Below are 25,425 nucleotides of genomic sequence, written 5' to 3'. Positions count from 1 at the left end.
CATTTTCTAGCTCATTCCTTATATGCTTTTAAAATGCCACATTTCTTTCTCAGCACCAATGCTTCTGAGGAAGGAGTAATAAGAACCCATGCAGCAGGCAGATATTGGACAATTCGCTTCCCCTCCCATCCCAGGAGGTCTGCTCCTGATCAATAATAGACTGGCTTAAGCCCTGAAGCATGTGGTTTAACATTCCTTCCAAAACTGTTGTTTTTATGATAACTCTAGATATTTTTGTTGTCTATCAAACTTGTTATTTCACAGTGCATGGTAGCTTCTGATATGCTGCATCCACTACCTAGATCAGTCTCTCTCTGTTTAACTTAAGATTTCAAATTTCATCTCAAAACCAATCTTTCTGATATATGACTCCCAGCTCTCTAATAAGATTACTGAATTGTTATTCTTCCTCATAGGAAGTCTTCTGGGAGCAGAAAGGAAAGGAGCCATGTAATTATGAATAGGGTAGGAGATGAATCCATGAGGCGATCCCTCTATTAACATGTGGTCCTCACTATGAAATTGATTGGGAAACTGACCTACATAGCTTATCTGTATTGATTATAGAGAGATTATGTATATGCAGGATTTGAAGCTTTGACTTACATCCTGCACTCTTAATTGGGCTCAGTGGGCCAAGTTGATTGAAGCTAATGGAGCAACACCATAGATGAATTTGGCCCAGTGCTTTGTACTTATCTGTTTATATAATCACAAGTATCCACCCAAATTATAAACAAGTATTACAGCTGACAAGCAAGTATGAGCTGAATGTTGGACAGTGTTTTTACTGCTCAACTAAAGCTACTTTATTTACTATATCTTCTGATCCTACTCCATAATAATGTAAGGAGAGGGTTTTTGTTAACTATGGTCTGAAAGGGTCAAGAATTCATCCTGTAATTCTTTCATGAATCCAAGTGGATCAGCCCCTGGGACCTTTTCAAGGCAAATTGAAGTTTTCAATATCTAAAAGCACAGATATTTTACCTAATAGCTATTCATATCTGCAAGGGAGTGCAGATATGCAAGATTCCTCATGCCCAGAACTGATCTTCACTGTGATAGATCAGGCAAAAGCTACCATGCTTAGGGCAGTAATGAAATTGAGTCTTTTGTCTAGTTCTGTCCATCCAAAGATTCCCAAAGACTTTGTAAACAATTTTTCTATCATACTTTGATGTATAATAAATGTCATTTATTTTTTCTCATAGTAACCACATTTATGGATAAAAAGAACAGGAGTACTTGTGGCACCTTAGAGACTAACAGATTTATTAGAGCATAAGCTTTCGTGGACTACAGCCCACTTCTTCAGATGCATAAATCTGTTAGTCTCTAAGGTGCCACAAGTACTCCTGTTCTTTTTGCGGATACAGACTAACACGGCTGCTACTCTGAAACCTGTCACATTTATGGATGTGATACTAGTGTAATAATTACAGAGCTATGTGTATTTATCATGCTCTTTTGACTGCATCACCTGTCCTCTGCCACTAATCCATCTCCACCATGATTATTTTCAATATTCCAAACCACAAGTCAGAGAAAATCAAAATTAAAAAAAATCAAATTGTCACAGAAATGATTTTTCCTACTACTCCTAAATGCAGAATTCTGACCCTCACAGCCAGCTATATTACCATGGTCTGACACCCAGGACAGACTAGAGTCAGCCTTGCACCAGTGCCTGTTTTCTATAAATAAAAATGTCATGACTGTAAAATCTGTTATCTCATGGCCCCACAGGCCTAGAAAAAGTAATCTTACCATTAAGAAGGAGTAATTCTCAGTTTCCAAGGGGAGTCAGTGCTCACTTCTAGCCATGCAGGAGATAAGATATCAGAGTTATATTTCTGACATTTTATTTTTTAATTTTTAGAGGATTTTATGGTTCCTCCTCAACCTTATATAGTTTGACACATGGTAACTAAAGCTTTATAGGCAAGGCATTATGAAAAATGGTCCAAATAACATTTTTAGAAATTATAAGACAATTGCAAGAGAATTTATCTGTGATATGTCACATCCAAAAATTCTGAAGATATGAATAAAACAGGTATCCAACCTCATGCTAATAAAAGCTTTACATGACACTCTGTCACATGTTCCCTATAACTCCCATATTTCACCTGCCTACTAACCCTCACCATCAGATCCAGCTGTTATAAGGAGTTTGGAGATGAGTTAAATTGCTTCTCACCAGTAAAAGGGACGGTACTATAATCTAACTACATAAAGTATATGGGATTGGAGTATCACATTAAAGGGCTCAAAAGTAGTGACAGTGTTAGATCAGTAAACAAAGAATAATAATAAAAACCCCCACAAAGTTCAAAGTGATTCATTTTATTTGGACAAACTTTTAAAAAAAGGCAAGTTTTCCAGAGTCAGTCTCTTTATTTGATGTAATTGATTTTTATGAGGGAATTTGAAGCAAGAGATACTTAGAACAACGTAATTTCCCCCCCTCTCTTTCCAAAAGAGTCTATCTCAGTGAAAAGGTTAGTTTCCTAATAAACTATAGGTAAAATCCTGGTCACATTAAATTTAGTGGGAGTTTTGCTATTGACTTCAAGGGAGCTAGGATTTTATCTTGCAAGTCACTTACAGAAACATTTTCCCTGTGGGTAATTTATTTAAAGGGTTTCCTTTCTGTGATATACAGTATTATCACTGTGCTTTTACTCTAATAGTTTGTGTCCATTTTAAGAAAAGTCCAGTCCACACTCAAACCCTGCTTTTTCCACTATCTTTCTGTAAGGTTAATTATTTAGACATTTCATCAAATTAATGTGATTGACTCTGATAAACGTTTAAATTAGCAGTTAATTGTTTATTTAATAAAATAAGGATCTTAGTTTTTGAAGGAACCACCTTCGGCCTCTTTGGGAGACGGGAATTGGTGCTGCCGAGGCTCAGGCTGGTATTCCTCTCACGGAGTGGATGCCTGTGTGCACAGAAGCGGGCACAGCTGTGTACATGCACCCCCTTTGCTGGATCCAGGTGCTGGAGTTAAAGTCACTCCCCCACGCCCCCGTTCTATGCACAGGCGGCTCCAGACGCCCTGCACCAGCCACCTGCATCCCAGCTGCACTCGCCCCGCCCCCTACTCAGCTGAGCCCCCTCCCCCGGCCACAGAGCCCCGCCCCCTGGCCGGATGAGCCCATTCCCCTGGCGCAGAGCCCCGCCCCCTGCCATCACCCCCTCCTATTCATGAGCCCCTCCCCTTGCCTAGGTGAGTTCACCGTATGCCGGGTTCCCCTTCCTGCCCGGTTGGGCCCCGCCCCCTGCTAGGCAAGGCCCGCCCACTCCCTCAACTTTTCCGGAGGCAGCTGATCCACATTATAGCGATGCTGTGCGACGATTGGCGGAGTCGACTGCCAATCGCGTGTTGCCGTGGTAACGCCCCCGCCCTTTTCGGCCTCGTGCCCGCGCCCTCGCCCCAGTTGTTCGCCGTTGATTGGCCAGAGCGGCGGTGATACGGCGGCGGGGCTGCGCTCCTCTCCTCCGCTGGAGAGGGGGAAGGGGCCTGTCGATTGAGACATCGAGCGAGCGGCCGGTGTGAGGAAAAGACTGTTGCTGCCGCTATGACGTTCAAGGGGAGCCGGGCCCGGGATCGTTTTTACAGCACTCGCTGCTGCGGCTGCTGCCATGTCCGTACCGGGACCATCATCCTGGGGACGTGGTACATGGTAAGAGGCTTCGCACCCCGCGAGGAAAGAAGGGGGCTCCCTCCGCCTTATTGCGCTTGTGTGGTGGCAAGGGGGCGCCCTCTCGCACTGCGCATGCGTATGGAATTCGGCCGTTGCTGGGCCGGCAGGCTACCCGAGGTATAGGCAGTACAGCGCATGCGTGTTTGGGGCAGAGACGTGGGTCGCCCATGTTGTGGCGCATGTGCGGTGCCTGTGTGCTACGGTTAGTCGTTCTGTGAAGCTGCGTGAAATCTTCCGGGGAGAGGGGGCCGCTCCCTCCCCGCCTGCCTTCTTCCGTAACGCCCCTCCCCCCCTTGGAAGGGGCCTGTGTCCTCGCCCCTGCCCTGGCCAATCGCCGCCCAGCCCTTCCTGCGCGTCTCCCCAGGCTCCGTGCTGGGCGGCGCTCTCTGCACGGCGGGACCGGAATCGCTGCGTGCCAGCGGCGCCCTGTTCGCGTTCAGCTCCCCCCTGGGGACTCGCTGCTGGTGCTCTCCACAGCCTGCGGGGACCCTCCGCCCCCACACCGCTTCTCCTCAATGGAGGAGAAACAAGTAGCACCGAACTTGTTCTCTCGCCTGGGCACCTCAGAGCCGCTTCTGCTGCTCTCTGACCTGTTTTTTAGGGCTTATCTACACTACCAAGTTTTGTTGACTAGTCGACAAAACAAAAATCGCCAAAGGGTGTTCACACTTGCTCCCTCTGTCGACCGAGGTGTTCACACTTGCTCCCTCTGTCGACCGATCATGTCCACATTGGGGACACCATCATCGGCGGGGTGAGCAATGCACAGTCGGTATGTATCCCACAGTGCAGTGTTGGGAGGAAGAGCTGAATCTTGGGATTCTCTCCAAGTTCTCCCACAGTCCCCTCAGCTGCCAAGAGCAGTATCATGAGTAGCTCTGTTAGCTCTCCATGTTGAGGAATGGCAAAGCAGCACAGCAGTCTGCCTGTTGCTGTTTCCTAGAGCAGAACAGGCGCATTCCAATGATTTGCTCTTTGTTCCCCAAAGGGAGCAGCACACAGATACTTCCTGGAGCTTTGAAAAGGGAGGAGTGCATACCTGCAGGGAAGCAGAGATCAAAACACTGAGCAGAGCAATCAGGGCAGGCATTGTGAGATACTGGCATAAGCCTGTTTTGTCGACAAAACAATTGGCAGTATCTACACTGGCTCTTCGTCGACAATAAAGGGAGGGGAAAAGACAAAAGTATCGCTTGGGGTGGAAGCTTTTTGTTGCCAAAATGGCGCTTTTTTTGGTGACACAACTTGCCAGTGTGTAGATGAGCTCTTAGAGTGTAGGTTTCCCAGGGCAGGGACCGTTCTCCTCTGTGTCCTGAACAATGCTTGAAATAGTTTCAGAGTAGCATCCGAAGAAGTGGGCTGTAGTCCACGAAAGCTTATGCTCTAATAAATTTGTTAGTCTCTAAGGTGCCACAAGTACTCCTGTTCTTCTTAATGCTTGAAATGTTGTCATACTGAATAACAGCCCCTCCCACCCCCCAGGTGGGGTCATGTCTTGCTGAGTAGGTAGAGGGTAGCAACAATAAGCTTGTGTGGTTGCTTGAATGAGGAGGATGTAACCTCTGAAAGCACAATAAGATTTTTAAAATAAATGTGTCGCATATAAACAACCTTGAAGAATTAGGGTTTGAGAACGGCCCTGGAGGAGGGAGTGGATGCTTGGTGGACAGGGTCTGAATGGGAGTTCCAAAAAAGCCAGCATGAAAGAATACACATAAGTGGGTGAAAGGAAAAGGACATGTAGGGGCACTCCATGAGCAAACTATGGTGAGTGAAGCAAGCATTGGAGACCAGGGAAGAAAACAAAAGGAAAAGAGCAAACACGTAAGAGACAGCTAAATTGTGAAGAGTTATGAAAGTTGTGCAAGAGGTTAAATTTATTCAGGAGGTGATGTGGAGCTAGCAGTAAGATGTATAGATTTTTTTTTAAGAGTGGCTAAAAGATCATAATACTGGACAAGTTAAATGCATTTTGTCATCTTTTGCTATCAAAATGTAAATTTCCCCTGCTCCACCTAGCTAATGATATCATCACCCTTTGCCCACTTATTAAATTTTCCAGAAAGCACCTTTGTGGTTACTCCCATATTGCACCTCATGCTTGGGAGGGGTTTCCAATAAAAAATGCAAAACTAATGCATTATTCTCCTTTGCTGTGATGCTTACAAAAACTTGACAATGGCTTGGCTGTTGGTGTGTTGATATCACTGACTCTCATACTGATCAATATTGCCTCCTTGTTTTCTTCTACTCCTGTCTCTATCTATTCTCAGTTTCTTTTATGTAGATTGTAAGGGACTTGGGGCACGAACTGTCTTTTTTTTTTTTTTTTTCTCCCCCTCCCTTCTCCCCCCCCCCCCATTTGTTTCAACAAAGCTTAACACAGTGGGGTAATGGTCCATGACTGGTGCTCCTTACTATTAGGGTAACACTGCTAAAGCTCTGAAAATGGGTGCAGATTTCAAGAGAAAATGAGACAAAAAAGGCCACAGACAGATTTCTGGGGAACACTGATGAAATCTAGGAGGGGAGGAGGAGTAGGAATAGATGCCAATATATTCAATCTGCCATTTGTTTGCCCTTCCAAACAGTCTCTGATGCTTTTGGTCAGACAGGTAGGACCTCTGCTCTGGATGTAGGTGGGGTGGGGAAGGTGAGGCAGTCTTCTGAATAAGACAGAGGTCTAAAAACACTACTAACAGTTAAGGCTAAGGCTTGAAAAACTAGTGTGAAGTGAGCTAAGTAGGGTTGTGAAGTAACTACAGCCTTGGCTACACTTGGGACTTCCCAGCGCTGCCATGAAGCGCAAGTGTAGTCGCGCCGCGAGAGAGCTCTCACAGCGCTATATGTACTCCACCTCTCCGAGGGGAATAGCTTGCAGTGCTGCAAGCAAGCGTGCAGTGCTGCAGGCTCTGATTACACTGGCGCTTTACAGCGCTGTACTTGCTGCGCTTGGGGAGGGGGGGGTGTTTTCACACCCTTGAGTGCAGCAAGTTGCAGCGCTGTACAGCACCAGTGTAGCCAAGTCCTCTGAGTCTCCTGCGAGGTGCAGCCTGAGTCATTCCCCCAGCTTCTGGGCTGGGGGAGGAAATGGAAAGCAGAGTAGCCCAGAACTGTTGCTCAGTCTTCTGTATCATTGAGGCAGGGATGCACTGGTCTCATTGCAGGTCAGGTGGGAAGAGCAGATAGTGGGTGGAAGTGAGAGTTTGGGGGGGTGGGATGACTATAAAGAGAAGTTTGGGGTACTATGAAAAATGTTGTGTGCAGAGAGAATGAGGAACTGAAAATGCAGGTGGGAGAACACAATATACAGACAGAAGGGCTCAAATCGCAGTTGCTGTCAAAATTGTTTCTTGATGTACCTGTTTATAGATTTCCTAATTTCTTAGAATTTCTGGGTTATTTTTTCAGGGTTTCTTTATCATTTTGGGGGGTGGGGCACGGGGGAAGGTGTCAGTTTGGTTCCACAACTTGGGTCATCAGTCTGGACCTTTAGGTCCACATCACCTCTGGCACCTTAGCTAATGGAATAATTGACTGCAATAGTAGATTGACATCCTCAGTGTGGACCAGCCACTAGTGTGGGGACAATCAGCATTTTGCTGGTGGGCTTAATAGCGGTTTGCTGACAGCAAAGGAATGTAGAGACCCAAGACTGCTTGGTTCCATTCCAGGTTGTGGAGAGAAGTGTATTGTAGTGCAGTGGTTCTCAAACTTATTTGATTACGTCCCCCTTCTTTGTGTCTATTGTAGTTTATGCTCTGGGCGCCCAGTCAGCAGCCATGTCTCTCTGGCCGCCCAGCTCTGAATGTGCCCAGTAAGTTGGTTTTTTTTTTTTTCCCCTAAAGCTTCTCACGCCCACTCCTCTGAATACTTTCTGTGCCCCCCCCCAGTGTGAGATCCCCTGCTCTAGTGGTTATAATGCCTTCTGTCTCAATTCCCTTAGGACAGGCCTGCACAACATGCAGCCCGGGGGCCGCATGCGGCCTGCGTGGGCCCACTCTGCGGCCTGTGGGGGGTGAGTAGGTGGGCTCACTGTATGGCCTGTGGGGAGGAGGGGGGGAGTAGGCAAGCGGCGGGTGAGAGAGGGGGGCTGAGGAGGTGAGTTGGCAGTGGAAGGGGGGTGAGTAGGTGAGCTGGGGGTGTGGGGGCTGAGGAGGCGGGCAGTGGCGGGGGGCAGGTGAGCCGGCAGCAGAGGGGTGGGGGGCTGAGAAGGCGGGCAGGCAGTGGTGGGGGTGCAGGTGATCCAGTGGTGGGGAGGCGGGGCTGAGGAGGCAAGCGGTGACTTGATGGCTGACCTGGTCTACTGATCTGGTCTGGCTCCCATCCCCTCTCCAAGGGTTGCAGCTGTCTGTAGGTGCTGCCTTCCATGCCTTCCTCATTCACACCTCATTCATTCAACAGGGCAATTGATTACAAAGTGTGGGGGGGGGAGATCTTATTCTACTTCTAGCAAAAAGACATTTTTCTTTTACCTTAATTATACTACCTTAGGAGCCCACTATAACATATTACAAAGGTTCAATACCGCTGTTTTTTAAATTAATGGAGATATCCTATCTCCTAGAACTGGAAGGGACCTTGAAAGGTCATTGAGTCCAGCCCCCTGCCTTCACTAGCAGGACCAAGGACTGATTTTTGCCCCAGATCCCTAAGTGGCCCCCTCAAGGATTGAACTCAACCCTGGGTTTAGCAGGCCAATGCTCAAACCACTGAGCTATCCCTCCCCCCTTCTGGGGAAGGAGGGTTTGTTTCTGCAGGGCGGGTGGCACTGGGGGAGGGGGGCGGGGAGTTCGGTGGGGCCAGGGGGGTTCGGCCCTCAGCTGTTTTCTTTGGAGTAATATGGCCCTTGTCGCTCTACGAGTTGTGCAGGCCTGCATCTGTGTGCACCCCTCCCCCACTCCTGGTCTTGCCTCTTCTCCCTCTACTCCCATCACACCTCAAATTTCCTTGAGGCTCGCAAAAAGTGCATCCATGCCAGTAATGCAACATCCCTGCTTCGAAGGTTCTCAGTGAAATGACGGTAAATTATTTTTAACATTAGGCAAAACATTAGGTTTTCCTTATTTTGTTCTCTGAAATTGCTGAACCATTTTATCTGAAACAACCCCAAAATTTCAGTTGAAGGCAGATACCTGGCATGGAAAACTGTAAGTCCAAGCAATTGGTTTGTCAAATTTAAAGGCAATTGAGGGTCTTGTAATGAAAAGTGTCAGGCAATCTTCATTATAGGTGATGCTGTCAGATTGAACTATAATAGTTGAGTTGAAATATAAACTGTTAGAAATTAACCTTCTTTGTTTTTTCAGCGTTAAACTTTTGTTTCAGATTTTATACTTCCTCAACGGCTGTAATGAGGAAACTCTCTATACTGGTAATCTGTCTAGATTACACACACAATCACTTTTTGAGTTTAAGGGCATCCCAGGATCTACCCTTCCCTGAGGCCCTGCCCCACTCACTCCATCTCCCCCACCCCTCCATTGCTTGCTCTCACTCACTTTCACTGGGCTGGGGCAGGGGGTTGGGGTCGGGAGGGAGTGTGGGCTCTGGGGTTGAGGGGTTTGCTGTGTGTGTGTGGGGGCTCTAAGCTGAGCCAGGGGGTGTGGGGTGCAGGCTCTGGGAGGGAGTTTAGGTTACTGGCTCTGGGAGGGGGTTCAGGACTTGGGGTGTGGGCTCCCACTGGTCAGTAGTAGGGCTAAGGCAGGCTGCCTGCCTGCCCCAGCCCCACGCTGCTCCTGGAAGGGGCCAACGTGCCCCTGCGGCCCCTGGCGGGGGGTGGGGGACAACGTGGCTCTGTGCACTGCTCCTCTCTGCAGGCACTGCCTCTGTAGATCCCCTTGGCCACAGTTCCCTGTTCCTGGCCAATGGGAGCTTGCAGGCAGGAGCAGTGTGCGGAGACCCCTCCCCCTCCTTCCCCAGGGCCGCAGGGGTGTGCTGGATGCTTCTGGGAGCAGCATGGGGCAGGCGGGCAGCCCTCCTTAGCCCTGCTGTGCTGCCAACTGGTGGGAGCCTGAACCCCTCCTGCACCCCAACATGCTACCTTCGCAGCAGCCCCACTGCACCACCGGACTTTTAGCAGCCGGAGACCATGATTGACTGGGAGAGTCTCTGCAATCAACCAGTCGATTGTGATCAACCGGTTGGTGACCACTGTTTTAGATAGTCTGGGACCTAACCAGTATGGATCTGTGTCAAACAAAGGTGATGCCTAAAAGCCGAATAAGTGAATGTTAAACAAATACTCAAAACATTTGCTCTCGGAAGTCAAGTTCTAAAATTTATTATTTTCTTCACTAGGAACTGGGGCCCAGATCCTCAAAGCTATTTAGGTTCCCAACTTCCATTGAAATCTGTGTAAATTAGAAGCCTAAATCCCTTTGGAAGATCTGGGCCTAAATTCTCCTACTCACCACCTAGATATTTAACCATGTCCAGGGACTTTCTTGGGAGATTTGTGATAATTTGAGTTTCAGGATCATTATAGTTCCTTTATAAATAGTTAACCGTTTTGACAGCTAGGAGGCTTTCCTTCCCTTCCCCCAAATGATCATAAGATGTAGCTTTAAAGCTCCTTCTTCCCACAGGCTTTCTCACTGTGCATGCAGCTTCCAGAGACAGGAAACATATGTATTGTGTTGGCGGGATCAAGTCTCAGAGTTCAATAAACAAACTAAAAATAATGGCAGCTCCCACTGAAACAATGCTATCTCCTTCTGGCAACAAGCTGTGGTGATTCAGTCACCCTCTAGTGAAGTCCAACATCCAATTGTTTAGTTGAACCTTCAGAAGTGGAGATGTTTAATTGCATTCAGTAATGAGCAAATCTTTACAAAAATATATATATTTTTAAATTATTTAAAACATGAGGTTTTTTGTCTGAGATGTAGGGAAATAATTACCTTTTTAAGAGGAAGAAAGTTTTTTTTTTTTTTTTAATTAAGGGGAAGCAGAGGGGGAGTGCAGCTATTTTTCCTCTCTCCTGTCCTTCTCCCCCCTCCCCCCCACCCCAGAAAATAAGAATCCTTGCTTTTCAACTTAATTACTTATGTTATCATGGGGTAAATCTGATGCTTGGCAGAACCTAAAATTTAGGACTTTTGCGCCATGAAAGTGAAGTACTTGTCTGCTTAGGCACTGGAAACACACCCAAGAGTGAGACAGTAGTATCCATTAATAAGTCAGCATTTGTCAAGGTACCACATCGTCCTTCCTCTTTTAAGTATAAGGAGAAACTGATACCTCAGATATCAGTTTGTGCTGCACTTTTAATAGCTTCTGTTATCCACTGGATTCAGAGTAAAAAAAAAAAAAAAAATATAGGTAATCTAATCTTTTTCTTGAGCTATGTATGTGTGCAGACTCAATACATGTAGAGTGGAATACCACTTTTTAAAAACAAAACGTCTTTGTTAAAGTATTAGGTATCATGAAATTAATTTGATTAAATCTTAACATAACATAGCTCTGAACACAAGTGAGCCTCTCTTTTACTCCTTAGCAAGAATAGGGTAGGGAGGCTGCTGTGCATGCCAAAGTGTTTCCCTCAGCACCCACAAACTGGAGCGAGGGGGGGGGGAGCAAGAATAGAATTGATGAGGTGGTTCTTCAGTTCTATAGATTCCATACGCATGCTGCCTGCAGTGGTCTTCTGGCTCCTTTCCCACCTAGATGTAAAAATGTTCAGTTTAATAACCAGGCCCGAAGTGTGTAGACTCCATGGTTAAACATGTTTGTAGTACAGAACATACAGTGACTCTAAAAACAATTTTGACCCTGCTATTCTCATAGCTATTACAACTTCATCTTAACAGAAGCTACCATCCTTTCAGATGAGGAGGGTAAGACTGGACTCTTCATTTGGAGTCATTAGTGTTTCTTAATTGAAAAGCTTCTGTTGAGCACTGTGTCATTCCCTTATCCTAGTAAATGTAGTTCACCCTCAGTCTGACATTTTAGGTAACAAGAAAATAGGGCTTGAAATCTAGCCTGGCTGTCTCAACTGGCAGTACAAATAGAATCACCAGGCCAGACTTTTTTATATTTTGTGAGATGGGTGGGTTATGACTTTTTATCAGAGTCCAAATTACAAATGTCAGTCTTGATCAGAGATAAAATCCCTAAGACTTCATATTCCCATCTTTCTCCCCCTTCGTGCATCATTTTGGGTGGACAAAATAAAATATAGCTACAGTACTTACAATGCAGTTAATGAAACCAAAGGCAATTTTCACTGAAATGTTAGGATTTATCTGACCACTTGTCCCAGTTGAGTGTTGTTCAGACACTGGAATCATGACTCTACAAACATATTTTGACCCTGCTTTTGTCATAGCTTTTGAATTCTAATGCACTAGAAATGAGCATCTTGCATGAGTGCAAATCTACTGAAGATTTACTTTAGGTGTTACAACATGAAGTGTTGATAAATCTTTGGCTTAAAATAGCAGATCATGGAAGCTGAGCTTTAATGCATTATAGTGAAGCTTTTTTGTATTGTTAACCTAAGTGGGGTGCGTTTTTTTTTTTAATTGAATCTTAAACATTGGCAATGATTACATGCAGCTGTATCATGTACTTGGCTAGAGTTACATGAACCTTTTTGTGTTTTGTGAAGGTGGGGTTAAGGAGTTTCCAGTATATAGATATTCAGAGTGCAGACACACTGATTATAAATCTTATAATCTCCTCTGTGACGGGTTGGATCACCAAACTCCCCTAGGGAACTGCCAATTAATATGCCAAGACTACATCTGCCTCTGCTTTCCCTGCCAGCCTGGGACTCCAGCACTGTCTTGTTGAGCCAGACACGCCAGTCTGCTCTAACACAGATCCAGGGTCTGAACCACATGCCCCAAAGCTGCAGACTTAACTGAAAGCAACTTACAGACATGTTCCTGTCTTTAACGTTCATATGCCCAACTCCCAATGGGGTCTAAACCCCAAATAAATCCATTATACCCTCTATAAGCATTATACATAAATTGTTCGCCCTATCTAACTCTGATAGAGATGCACAGCTGTTTGCCCCCCCACGTATTAATGCATACTCTAGGTTAATTAAGTAAAAAGTGATTTTATTAAGTACAGAAAGTAGGATTTAAGTGGTTCCAAGTAGTAGCAGACAGAACAAAGTGAATTACCGAGCAAAATAAAATAAAACATGCAAATCTAAGTCTAATACAGTAATAAAACTGAATACAGATAAAATCTCACCCTCAGATGTTTCAATAAGTTTTCAGACTGGACACCTTCCTAGTCTGGGCACAATCCTTTCCCCTGATACAGCCCTTGTTCCAGCTCAGGTGGTAACTAGGGGATTTCTCATGATGGCTCCCACTTTTGTTCTGTTCCACCCACTTACATATTTTTTGCATAAGGTGGGACTCCTTTGTCACTCTGGGTTCCCACCTCCCCTTTCTCAATGGAAAAGCAACAGGTTAAAGATGGATTCCAGTTCAGGTGACATGATCACATGTGACTGCAAGACTTCATTACCCTCTTGCCAGCACACAGTTATACAGGAAGACTTGCAAGTAAAACAGAGCCATCTACAAACAGTTCTCCTGGTTAATGGGAGACATCAAGATTCCAAACCACCATTAATGGCCCACACTTTGCATAATTATAATAGGCCCTGTTATATTTCCTATTTCTAGTTTCAGATACAAGAATGATATAATCATACAAATAAGATGACCACACTCAGATTATAAGCTTTGTAATGATACCTTACAAGAGACCTTTTGCATGAAGCATATTCCAGTTACATTATATTTACACTCATTAGCATATTTTCATAAAATCATCTCCATATGAAGGAGTTAGATTGAGTGAGATTGGCAGCAGTGAGGAGATAAATTAGTGCAGAGATGCTTATGATGGGAGAGTAGAAAAGTGGGAAAACATGAGACAGAGCAGTGAGAACACAGATGAGCAAAGGTACAGAAAGATGTAAAATAGCAGACTCATAAGAGGCAAATGGGCAAACTATCCAGCACGTGTATTGCATGCTAAGACTGAGGTGTCTTGGTAAGGTGCTTTTAGGTGGGGAACATGCTTGTATCAAGCCTTGTGCCACAATTGTGATTGATAAGCACCAAGTTAATCTCCTCTCCCTGCCCGCCCCCCCATAAAAGACCAACCAGTAGAATCAGAAAAAAGTGGATCTGAGAATATACTTGAATAAAAATATTTGGCACTTGTAGTAAATGGTCTGTTTGTGGTAGCTTGCTGTGTATGTGAAATCAAGGTTTCAATTGACCACCTCCTCCCCTCCCCCTCCCCCCCCCCCCCCCGAAAACTTAAGCAAATGCATTTTTAACTTTCAAAATGTGAGAAACGGAAGACTAACATTTAACAATCACCTTCAGTTTCATAATGAGCTGTTCTGGTTACAAAAGACTTCAGTAATTGTGTATTAATCTGCTGCCACTGCATCAGACTCCTGGAGCTTGACCAGCAAACAAGGGAAAATTTGGTTTAAGTATTTAGTATATAGAAACTGCAAACCCACACTTTCCTGGATCTCCCTTCTAAAATACATTCCAGTGGAGACAAGTCTTTCTGAATAAGAAATGGGAAATATCTTCACCCTGCAGACACTGTTGTAAATTTGTCATCCAAGAACTAGATTTCAGACTAACTTTTTCTAGTTTACATTAGAGATGAATATCAGAAACTATAATAACTAATTACTAGCATCTAATGCTGTTGGGTGCTCTTGCAAAATATCTTACTCTAGGCTAATCACAGTTAACATGGCTAATTTTTTTTTTCTTGTAGTTAAACAGTCTTTTGAAACACTGAGACCTAGTAATTCTAAACCACAATAATGACTTTAAATGAGATACTCAGCAGGTTGCAGTAATAATATAACGAAAGCAAATGTTATCAAGCATTCAGGCATACAACCATAAGGGTTTAACTCTGAAGTATATCTAAACAAATCCTACTGAATCTTGTGGGGCAAGACTTCAGGTTTTGTTAGATTTTTGCTATTTATCCCCCCTTGACCTCCTTTATATAGGGTCTGATCTGGTTCCCATGGAAATGACTTTCTGTTGAGTCACATGGGAAGTGGGTTGGGCCAATAGTATCTAATTTCCCCTCCCCAAAGCCTCCCTTCACTAAGGCTACTGGCTAGGGTGGAAAAATACTTGTGCTGCTATACCACCTGCAATTTAAATGAATAGTAGGATGGTTGTAAACTACTCTTGTGCTATATCTAATTGTAACATTGTCTGTTAGGTGCATTAAGTAGAAACACCTTTTAAAAAGGTATCTTATGGTGTCATGTTTATACCTTCTTTCCTTTCCTGATTTTACTCTTTCCGATCAGATCATGAGATGGATTTCTTCTTCCTTGCATTGTTTCCAAGTTTGATTCTCCCTCCCCCTCCCTCCTTATTTCATTTGAAGTGGGAGGGTGTAGGGAGTCAAAGGCCTCTTCTAAACAAAGTTGCATTGGCTGAAGTTAAGGGGTGACTCTTAAACCAAGACAAGAGTGTCTAACACAGCTTTTTGTACCAATTTAAACTGGCTTAAAATTACACCTTCAGTTAACTGTGTGCAGCTTTCCTGTATAGACTAGGCCAAAGTTTGCTGTATTCTCATCTGGAAAATGATTTCTGAAGCACATGTTAAATCTTTATCTTCCATATTGTAACTATAAATAACTTTTAAGTAACTGCAATCTCTTTCTCAGGTGGTGAACTTGTTGATGGGCATCTTGCTGACTGTGGAAGTGACCCACCCTAATTCAGTGCCAAATGTTGACATACAGTATGAAGTCATTGGTAATTACTATGGTTCTGAGAGAATGGCTGGTAGGTGTCTAACTTCAATGTGCCCAGATTACTACTTTGCACACTTGCACTAGTTTCTGCTTTCTCCTAGTACAAAAATGAGGAGTCCTTGTGGCACCTTAGAGACTAACACATTTATTTGGGCATAAGCTTTCATGGGCTAGAACCCACTTCATCAGATGCCTGAAGTGAGAAATACAGGAGCAGGTATAAATACATGAAAGGATGGGGGTTGGCTTATGCCCAAATAAATGTTAGTCTCTAAGGTGCCACAAGGACTCCTCATTGTTTTTGCTGATACAGACTACCACTCTGAAACCGGTCTCGTAGTACAGTGGTTCTCAAACTTTTGTAGTGGTGACCCCTTTCACACAGCAGGCCTCTGTGTGACCCCCCCCATATTTAAAAAAAAGTGTTTAATTTATATTTAACACTACTGTAAATGCTGGGGGTGAAACAGGGTTTGGGATGGAGGCTGCCTGTTCGTGACACCCCCCATGTAATAACCTCATGACCCCCTGAGGTGTCCTGACCCCCAGTTTGAGAACCCCTGTAACCTAGTACAACTTGTATTGCTGCTGTGTAATTTATTTACATCTCATCTGCCAAATGTGTGCTCATGTTTATCGTAAGTCAGTGGTTACACTCTCTGCTGTGGCTTTTTAAAAAAATCAGTATTATGAAAGCCTCTTAAGTAAAACTTTCATACTGTTTCAACTTCATATCTCTCTAAATATACATCTCTACCCCAATATAACGTGACCCGATATAACATGAATTCTGATATAACGCAGTAAAGCAGTGCTCCGGGGGGGGCAAGGCTGCGCACTTCGGCGGATCAAAGCAAGTTTGATATGACGTGGTTTCACCTATAACGCAGTAAGATTATTATTTTTTTTTTTTTTGCTCCCGAGGACAGCCTTGTATGGAGGTAGAGGTGTGTTAAACACTTGAAAGCAAATCTGTAGGTTAGATACTACCGTTTTTTCTACCACTTTGTAGGTTGGCAGATACCCGTAGTCTCTCGAATTAAACATTTGCTATCCTTGTCTTGATTATTTTTACCTATTAGTAACTTTAATTTGATTAAATTACATTGGAAACCAAATTAGCTGTCTCTTGCTGAACTTTGATTTACCTTATTCCAGAAAGATCTGGATTGTCAAGGACTTTGTTGCTCTTTTTCAGAAGCCAGCTATAGCAATTGTGCAGGAGTCTGAATAACTTTATATAAGAACAAAATGTACTGAAAATAGAAAATTTGAGTAGCTTAAAATGCTAGGAACACTTAGTGAGTCTGTACTGCATCTTCTTTAAAGTCATCTTGACACAGTCAAAGAAGTAGTAAGAATGGAATGGTACACAGGGGAAACTATTAAAAGAAAATTCATAGAAATAGTTCGATACTATTTTTTTAAATTTTTGAACATCAGACAAGGAAATCTATTCTAAAAATGCAGTCATTGAGCCAATATCAAGGCTTATGGCTCAATGATTGCACCTTTGTAGGTATTTATGACTTTGTAATTTGCTTAACTGTAATATTATATAATCCAGTATTGGGTATATAGAGAGTTGTGAGGTGGTTTTTAATGTACCAGGTGTCTTAAGCAAATCAGTCCTTGTCCCAAAGAGTTTACAGTCTGAATTCAAGATGATATAAAAAGTGGAGGCTCAAAAACAGATGGAAGGGATTGTGGGATGGAAGAATAAAGATAAGGGTGACTATAAGACCACATGGTTACTCAGTAACACAGCCTGATGGTTCTATAACTTGTATTCTTCCTTGCACACCCCCCCCCCCCTAAAAATTTTGCTGTAAAGATGGCAATGTTCTTTGAATTGGAACAAGGTGAGGATGAGGTAGTGGATGAGGTAGTATCAGAAGTATAAACCTGGGATACTTCAGAAAAATAAGGCTAATCTTTCTGTTGCAGTCTCCTTAAAATGGGTCAAATCAGTTTCTATCTCTGATCAAAATAAGAGATTATTTGTGACCAATAAAAGGATGAACATAACGTAGTTTGCAGATGGCAATTATATTTGTCATCAATCTACATGACACAAAAGGAGAATCTTCATTATTCAGACCTCCATTAATATCCTGAATACTACTGCCATATGGCTTTCATTTGAATTTTAAGTCTCTTCTGCTACTTACTCTGTAGAAAGTACTGCAGTTTATAGCATTATGCTCTGTTAAAGAGCAATTTGCTTTCTATGGCCCCCGATTGAATTGTGGGATCAAGCAACTTCAAAAGCTATAGATATGGTGGAAGTTATACTATTTTCATATGAACTATTTTGCTGTTGTGGATTGGCTTAATAAAACAATCAAATTAACTGTTTGGGTGAATGGTATGGAAGGTACTATAATACAGACTGCTGTTGCTTATTTGTAATGCGTAGTTATGGGTACAAAAACAAAATGAAAACAGTTGGATAAACTGATTATCCACAGTAGACAGGTAGATCTTGTGTGCTCAAATTGGAAATACTGAAATAAGCCTGATAGAAGCTACCAAAACTGTAAGGTGGTATTAATATAACTTTTGTTTCCCATTTTTAATTCAGAAAACGCTTGTGTTCTCTTTGCCATCTCGCTCCTCCTGTTCACAATAAGTGCAATGATGGTGTATGGAGCAATTGCTGTAAGTATAGAACTGAATGCCATGAATAAACTTAGCTAATGTGACTTTCAGATTAACAAACTCCATTCTTATTACTATTTTTTTTTTCCAGCATCGAGTGGGCTGGCTCATTCCATTCTTCTGTTACCAGCTCTTTAACTTTGTCCTCAGTTGCCTGGTTGCCATCAGTTCTCTTACTTACATGCCAAGAATCAAAGAGTATCTGGATGAGTTAGTAAGTGTCTGGTAAATTAGGTTAATATTTTTACAGATGACCGCCTCAGTTTTGATAACTGGGATTGTAACTAAGCTTTTTATACACTAGAGGGTTTACAACTTTCCAGTCCAAGAGAAGATCAGTCCCTTTCAGGCATTAAATAAAGCACTAAGCTAATGATAAGCTAGATTTGGTAGGTAGCATAGACTCAAATGACTTAAATCAGTATTCACTCAGGTCAGTTTTTAGATCTATACAAGTGTATACTTAACTTAATATAATGAGTTCCACTCAGATACAGGTCTGGCCTGGGGACTGGAGTTCTGGATCCAAAGAATTTGGCTTCTGTTATTTGTAGGAGATTGGGGGATACGCTTTCCACCCTCAACTTGCAGGCCAGCCTGGCACAAGCTCATTCTGGCCTAGTCGGCATAAATTTGCATAAGTTCTCCTTCCATACTGCAAAAGATGTACTCTTCCTGAGTGGGATTGTGGGGTCAGCAGCTGCTTTTGAAGGTGGTCCATGGTGAATTGTGTTGCCATGGGATTGAGGGAAGGATTTGGTGGCAATTTGAAAGCACAAGACCTCTCTGCGGCTGATCCATTCTCTGGTGGTTCCCCTGCAGTCTGTCACCTCAGGGTTGCGGTGGGACAAATATCCTCCCTGGAGGAAGAGAGTGAGAACTTGACATTTCCTAGCTCTTTCATGTAAATACTCCATAAAGGGGAGATTTGGGCCCCTCTGTTTGAGCTAATCACCAGTGTGAATGTAGATTTTGACTGTGATATCTGTGGATTTTTTTTTTTTAAACTAGCCGGATTTCCCTTACAAAGATGACCTCCTTGCACTTGACTCAAGCTGTATTTTGTTTGTTGTCCTGGTGTTTTTTGCCTTATTTATCATCTTAAAGGTAAGCTATATACTTCGTATTTTAGTTGCTTAAATTACAAATGTTAAGTTTCAGAAGTTTGTGTATTGCAATATCACTAATACGTGGTTGAAAACATATTCATAATTTGGATTAAGCACCTTGAACAATATTTTGAGGGTTTTTAAATTGGAGGGTGACTTCAGTTTCATATTTGGCATAGTGAAATGATACCAAACTTCTTTAATTGCTGTGCTTATTGGGAATAGTGCTGTAGAAAGAACGGGTTTTTGTGTAGTGTGGGGTAGAAATAAACCTTCAAGCATGGCCTTGAAATTTTGCATCTTTCTGCAGTAAAGCTCACAAGGAAGTGGCATAATTAAACAAAGCACTTTGTCCACTAGCTTTGTTTTTAAACTTTACACAAATGGGAAAAAATTGCTAGTTAATATTGTAGATCACGTTCTGGAAAAAATAATTTATTTTTGTAGTGTTAAACAAAAGGTTTCTGAATTCGATGAATTGGACCTTTTCTGTTCCCTCCCAACCCCAGTGCCCATATATAAAGGTGTGATTATGTAAGTGGGGGAGATGCAGGTAGTTTAAAAAAAAAAAAAAAATGTTGAAATGACCCAGTGTGTTTAAGAAACTGAATTAAGACTTCATGCTATAAAGGAACACTACTGTGGCTGGTACGCCTAAAATTAGAGATGCCAGTTCATAGTCCTATGCTCTTCATGCCTGCTTTTTGTGAGTAGACAATGTCGATCTCTAAACTTACATATTTATGGCAATGTACGCTCTATGACCCTGCCTATCTATAAGAACTGTCTAGAGTAAAAGAACAGCAGGCCATGCATGTGCTCACACCAGCTGATCAAACCCAGTCACCAGCTGTGTGGAGAGTCTGCAAGCTATGACTTTCTTGCTTTGGAACAAGGGTGCAACCACGTTTTAAAATCATTGAGTGGCGTGGGAAGGGGTGGAACCAGAATGAACAAAATTAGTCTCTTGATGTCTTCTGGAAAAAAGTTGAAATAGCAAATGCAATTTTTTCTTAATTTTGTTAATGCCTTCTGTGAAATCCTATACAGGAGAACTTCAGTTACTAACACCTTGGAAATGGAGGTTGTTCATAACTCTGAACAAAATGTTATGGTTCTTTCAAAAGCTTACAACTGAACAATTGCTTAATACTGCTTTGAAACTTTACTATGCAGAAGGAAAAACACTGCTTTTAACCATCTTAATTTAACTGAAACAAGAACAGAAACAGTTTCCTTACCTTGTCAAATCTTTTTTAGGCTTTCCCCTATATTTTTTAGTAGTTTACAGTTAAAAAATACAGTACAGTACTATGTTTTTTTTTCGCTGCTGCTGCCTGATTGCATATTTCCAAAGGTATGGTGGCTGACCAGTCAATTTGTAACTCTGGTGTTTGTAACTGAGGTTCTGCTATATTAGAATAACTTGCAAGTGAAGCTTTTTTGAACAGAACAAAACAGATGTACATACCAACAGCAGGGCCCCAAACACTTGTCATGTGTACATGCATGTAAATCTCAGTAAGCTTCAACATGGTATGTGTTGGTACACTATTGGGCCATAATTCGCTGAACTATTTGTCATTTTGCCTTCAGTTACCTGAACAGTGCACAAATAGCTACATAATGCAAACTTGGAGTAGGTTCTTTCTATTAGAATATAACTCATTAATTTCAAATGTTACTATTTCTACTATGGTAGCACTTTGGAGCCCCAAGCATAGATCACTTTATCAGGCACTGTACTAACACCAAACAAAATGACAGTCCCTGCTCTGAGATGCTTACAATCCAAGTTTGAATAAAATCAAGTTAAGCTTTTATTTATATTAAAGTGGTGATTGAGCCCAACACTTAGTACTAAAAGGGCATCAGGCTTCCTGGAGGTAAGAGAAGACTGGCTATTGAAGCTGCTGTGTGTAGTGTGTGCTCTTTTTTGTTTTCCCCTCTCCCCCTCTTCGGGGGGGGGGCGGGGGAGGGGGGGATGGGGATGAGAACAATAATAAACCCACCAAAACTATTAAATGTTAATATTCAGGCTTTGGATATTCTCCCAGAGGGGTCAGGAACGAGTGTTCCCTCTAATTTTTCCCACCCATGTGCAGAATGAATTTTGTGATGTGCATCAACATGGGTGGGGCCAAGGGATTTGGAGAGGGGGGGGCTCAGGGCTGGGACAGAGGGTTGGGGTTCAGCGGGTGAGGGCTCTGGCTGGGAATGCAAGCTCTGGGGTAGGGCTGGGGAGTGAGGAGTTTGGTGTGCAGTGGGCTCCCCAGGGCTGCAGTGGGGAGAGGACTAGCCACCAGCTCTCTCCCTGCAGCAGCACTTGGGCTGCGGGGGGGGAGGTGCCTCTCCTCCAGCTGCGACAGGGTCAGGGCCAAGGGAGGGGTGCCTGTCAACTGGCCGCAGCAGATCCGGGTCTTGGAGTGGCATCTCTCACTGACGCAGCCCTGAGCGCCTGCATGGAGCTTAATAGGCAGCTGCCACACTGCTTAGAGGGAGCTTAGTCAGGGACCCAATGAAGGAATTATCTGTGAAGTACTTTTTACTACTGTGTGTTGCTCTTCCATGCAGTTCAGTCCCCTGAGTTGGTGTGCTAGCAACCAGGTGAAGGGGATTAAAATTGTTCTCTGATGTGCTGGAGATGTTTGTTCTCTAGATGTACATGTAGGTGTATACTGAAATAGTAACTTTTTGGTAGTTTTATTGATTAAGACCATGATTTGGGTGGGGACATTTAATATACAAGGCCAACTGGTTAAATACCTTGGGCCATATTCACTGCTGAGGGTAAAAAATTCCAATGATCTCAATAGCCTTGCACTGCTTCTGTCTGCTTTTTTTTAAGCAAATTGATTTATTTATTAAAATGTAACTCTCATCTCTCAGGCCTATCTAATTAACTGTGTATGGAACTGCTATAAATACATCAGCAACAGAAACTTGCCTGAGATAGCCGTGTACCCTGCATTTGAAGCTCCTCCACAGGTAAAGTATCTTCCTTAGACAAAGGAACAGAAATTGCCAGTTATTTTAAAAATTGACTTAATGTCTGTGTGTACTTCTAAACTTAAACACTGTTACCCCTCAAGAGAACCAGTCTGAGTTAGTTGCTTTGGCTTCTATCTCCGCCCCCAGGGACTGTACATGAAAGAAATGAGTCAAATAAAGGGGAATGGAGTAAAAGGTGATTAAATGTATTTAAATCAGATTCTGTTTAATACCTGTACAAGGTGGTGGATATAAAGTAACACATGGAAGACCTTTTGAGTGCAGTATTTAAATTTGACAAGACTATATTGATGTTGAGGCAGGCAATAAACTGTGTGAATGCTGCAGTGCTGGCTTGGAGAGCAACTTCTGAATATTCCTCAGAGGAAAGATGCTTTTGGAACCCTAATTTTACGTTTTTGTGAGGCTGCTGGAGAATGCATCATGCGTTTAATTTTCTGATCATAGGTCAGAAGATGTCAATCTGGAGGGATCAGATTTTATTTAAAATTCTGTAGAATTTGTGCAACTCTGCCTCAACTGCTCGGGTAAAACAAAGGACCACTATTGAATGGCAGCTGCTTCAGGACTTCCAGAAGGCCTGCAGCACCTTATCTTTTTGGAAAATGTGTCAATAGTACAACAGAGCTTCCTCTGCTTATTCATGTCCATACAAGGGTAGCATTAGTTTCTAGGTGGTCAGGCTTTTACCCCCTGTCCATTAACTGGACTCCATTTTTGGTCCTAATTCTTTCGGTTAGTAGATATGGGACTGCAGACCACTATGTTCGAGGTGCACTAGCTGTCTGTTCACAGATCCTTGTCTCTTCAGTACTGGCCAGAAGGTCTGTGTCTCAGTTCCAGTCTCCATTAGAAGCAAATGGAGTAATAGGCCCTAACTAGGGGGAAACTGAACAGCTCCTCCCTGTAATCTGAAGATGCTGGAGTTGGGAGGAGAAACACTCATCTGGTTACATATCAGTTGTTTCCATGTCAAGGTGTTCTCTGTACTTGCATGAACCCCACCACTATAGTACCTGAACATCTCAATGAAGCTCCTGTGGAAGTGTTGTGATCATTAGATCTAGTAGAGAAATAATTTAGGATTATTGGGAGCAGCAAATAAAAATTAGTTAACATAGCTCTAATTACAATGGGTACTGTATGACTCAGCTGCAGTACCAGTGGCTTTCCAGATTAAATAGTTCATGGAACTACAAATAAAAGAAACAGAACCCAAATCTCAGTCCCTCCTATTTGGTTATCGGAACACTTTTTTGTTCTGTGGGCCACCTATGACAGCTCTGGGGCACACTGTTCCTATAGTTCAGGAACCACTATCCCATACACACAGTAGCAGCATTCCATTAGCTTTGCAAGACTGGATGCTGCTAGTGACAACTGGAAGATAGTGGCATGAAATTTGGGCATAGAGGGTGATGTGAATCAGTTCACAAAAGTGAACATACTTTCAGAGTCTAGCATGCAGCAGTTTCAGACACATGAATTAGTGTTTCAGAGCCAAGAATGCAGATCAGCAACATCAAGCTGTTCGTTTGTTTTCTTTATTTTGTGCTTCTGATAATCCTTCACACACAAACAACCCAGGAACCCCTCCCCCAAAGTGGCTCTAGCCTACTCTGTTTATCTGTTTTCTAGCAGAAACACAATTATCAAACACTCATGTCCATTTGTTTTGACAGAAAATGTCTTTTCAACAAAACTTTAAAAGTAAAATTCCAGTTTCTTAACCTTGTTTCTTAGAAGTATGGAAGGCAAAATTGTTTCCCTACTAGCTCCTTTGCTGCTTACTAGAAAAGGATAAAAATGGAATAGAGGTAATGACTGAGATTTAGATTCAGCAGAAGAATAAGCTGCTTTTGCGGCTTCTGGCATTACATTTGCTGCGAGTTTCACTCTAAAATCTGCCTGCAATAGAGAATCAAGTTGATATGGCCTCTCCTAAATGACTGCAATCTCAGTTAACCTCACTGTTTTGTTTTCCTAGTATGTCCTACCGACTTATGAAATGGCAGTGAAGATGCCTGAGAAGGAACCCCCACCTCCTTACATACCTGCCTGAACCAACTGTATTTACGTTAGTTAACATCTGTACCAACTTCTTGGATTTTGTCCTTTTTAATCTTGCAAAATTGCTTAAATATTCCAGGCTTTAGGAGCAAACCTTTCTGTTGAAAGATGTTTGATATAACTCTACTAAGCAAAACACATCTGGCAGTAATTTTTTTCCTGTTGGCTTTAGTTTTTGTTCTCTTTAATGGTCTTAAACATGGTTATTGCCTTGGGGTCTTGTACTGCAAACATTAGAACTACATGAGTGAACTAGTTCATGTGACATCAACTGAACAACTCATATGAGTAAAGTTAGCCGCAGGCATACATGTCTGCTGGGTCGGGCTCTTAATTTGTAGAGTAATTTTTGTAAAGTAGTTCATAAAGACAATCTGATCTACCAGCAAAATGAGTGTTTGCCTTTCTTTAATCATTTTTTTTGGGGGGAAAGAGGTTGGGAGAGAAGCTTGAGTGTGTGTGTGTACATATTTTTTACTCTGCACTTTTCTCACACTATCTTACCTTACTGTTTTTTGTTATCTATTGCCTTGAAACATTTTCAGGAAGAGTGAAGCTGGCACTAACATTTGACGTTTGACAACATGCTGTGAATGCAAGGAAAAAAATGCATACAGAAATTACTTAAATGTGGGAGATGATGGTTGCATGCTTCTAATCTGTTTATTTCTCTATTTGTGATAAATGATACTTTAATAAATCTTTTAAGAAACGTTTACTAGTAGTCCTGACTCTGTGTTTGGGGGGGCATGGAGAGGAATTCCCAAACAAATCGCTTACTGATTTGGTGGTAATCTAAGGAAACTTTGTATTATGTGCTCATTTGTAGGAGGGAAAACTTCCCCTACAAGAAAGGGGATATTAGTCAAAAGAACAAAATGACCATGTAATAGAATTTACATTCTCCACAATCTCAACCTTCTGTATCTAGGAAAATGTGTGTAGCTTTCCAGTAAGCTGAAATGTAGAATAAGGGGATATTCTTCCTGTGCTGCCCTCACTTAAATTCCTCATGTCTGCTTTGAGTTCATGGTCTCGCTCCCCTACCCTCTCCTTCTCT

At 42.7% G+C, this 25,425-nt stretch overlaps 1 protein-coding gene across 1 annotated transcript; it reads left to right on the top strand.

Moving 5' to 3' along the window:
- Nucleotides 1-3,445: 3,445 nt before the first annotated feature.
- LAPTM4A (lysosomal protein transmembrane 4 alpha) lies at nucleotides 3,446-25,083 on the top strand. Its single transcript, XM_054024544.1, has 7 exons — nucleotides 3,446-3,695; nucleotides 15,424-15,544; nucleotides 18,098-18,174; nucleotides 18,266-18,388; nucleotides 19,186-19,281; nucleotides 22,173-22,271; nucleotides 24,283-25,083. Exons 1-7 carry the CDS (start codon nucleotides 3,591-3,593, stop codon nucleotides 24,355-24,357), a joined length of 696 nt encoding a protein of 231 aa, XP_053880519.1. The 5' UTR covers nucleotides 3,446-3,590; the 3' UTR covers nucleotides 24,358-25,083.
- The last annotated feature ends 342 nt before the right edge of the window (nucleotides 25,084-25,425 follow it).

This window comes from Malaclemys terrapin, chromosome 3 (assembly GCF_027887155.1).
Source record: "Malaclemys terrapin pileata isolate rMalTer1 chromosome 3, rMalTer1.hap1, whole genome shotgun sequence".
NCBI classification, from domain to species: Eukaryota; Metazoa; Chordata; order Testudines; family Emydidae; genus Malaclemys; species Malaclemys terrapin.
The sequence above is the reverse complement of the archived record's forward strand: the minus strand, read 5'-3'. Positions and strand labels throughout refer to the sequence as shown.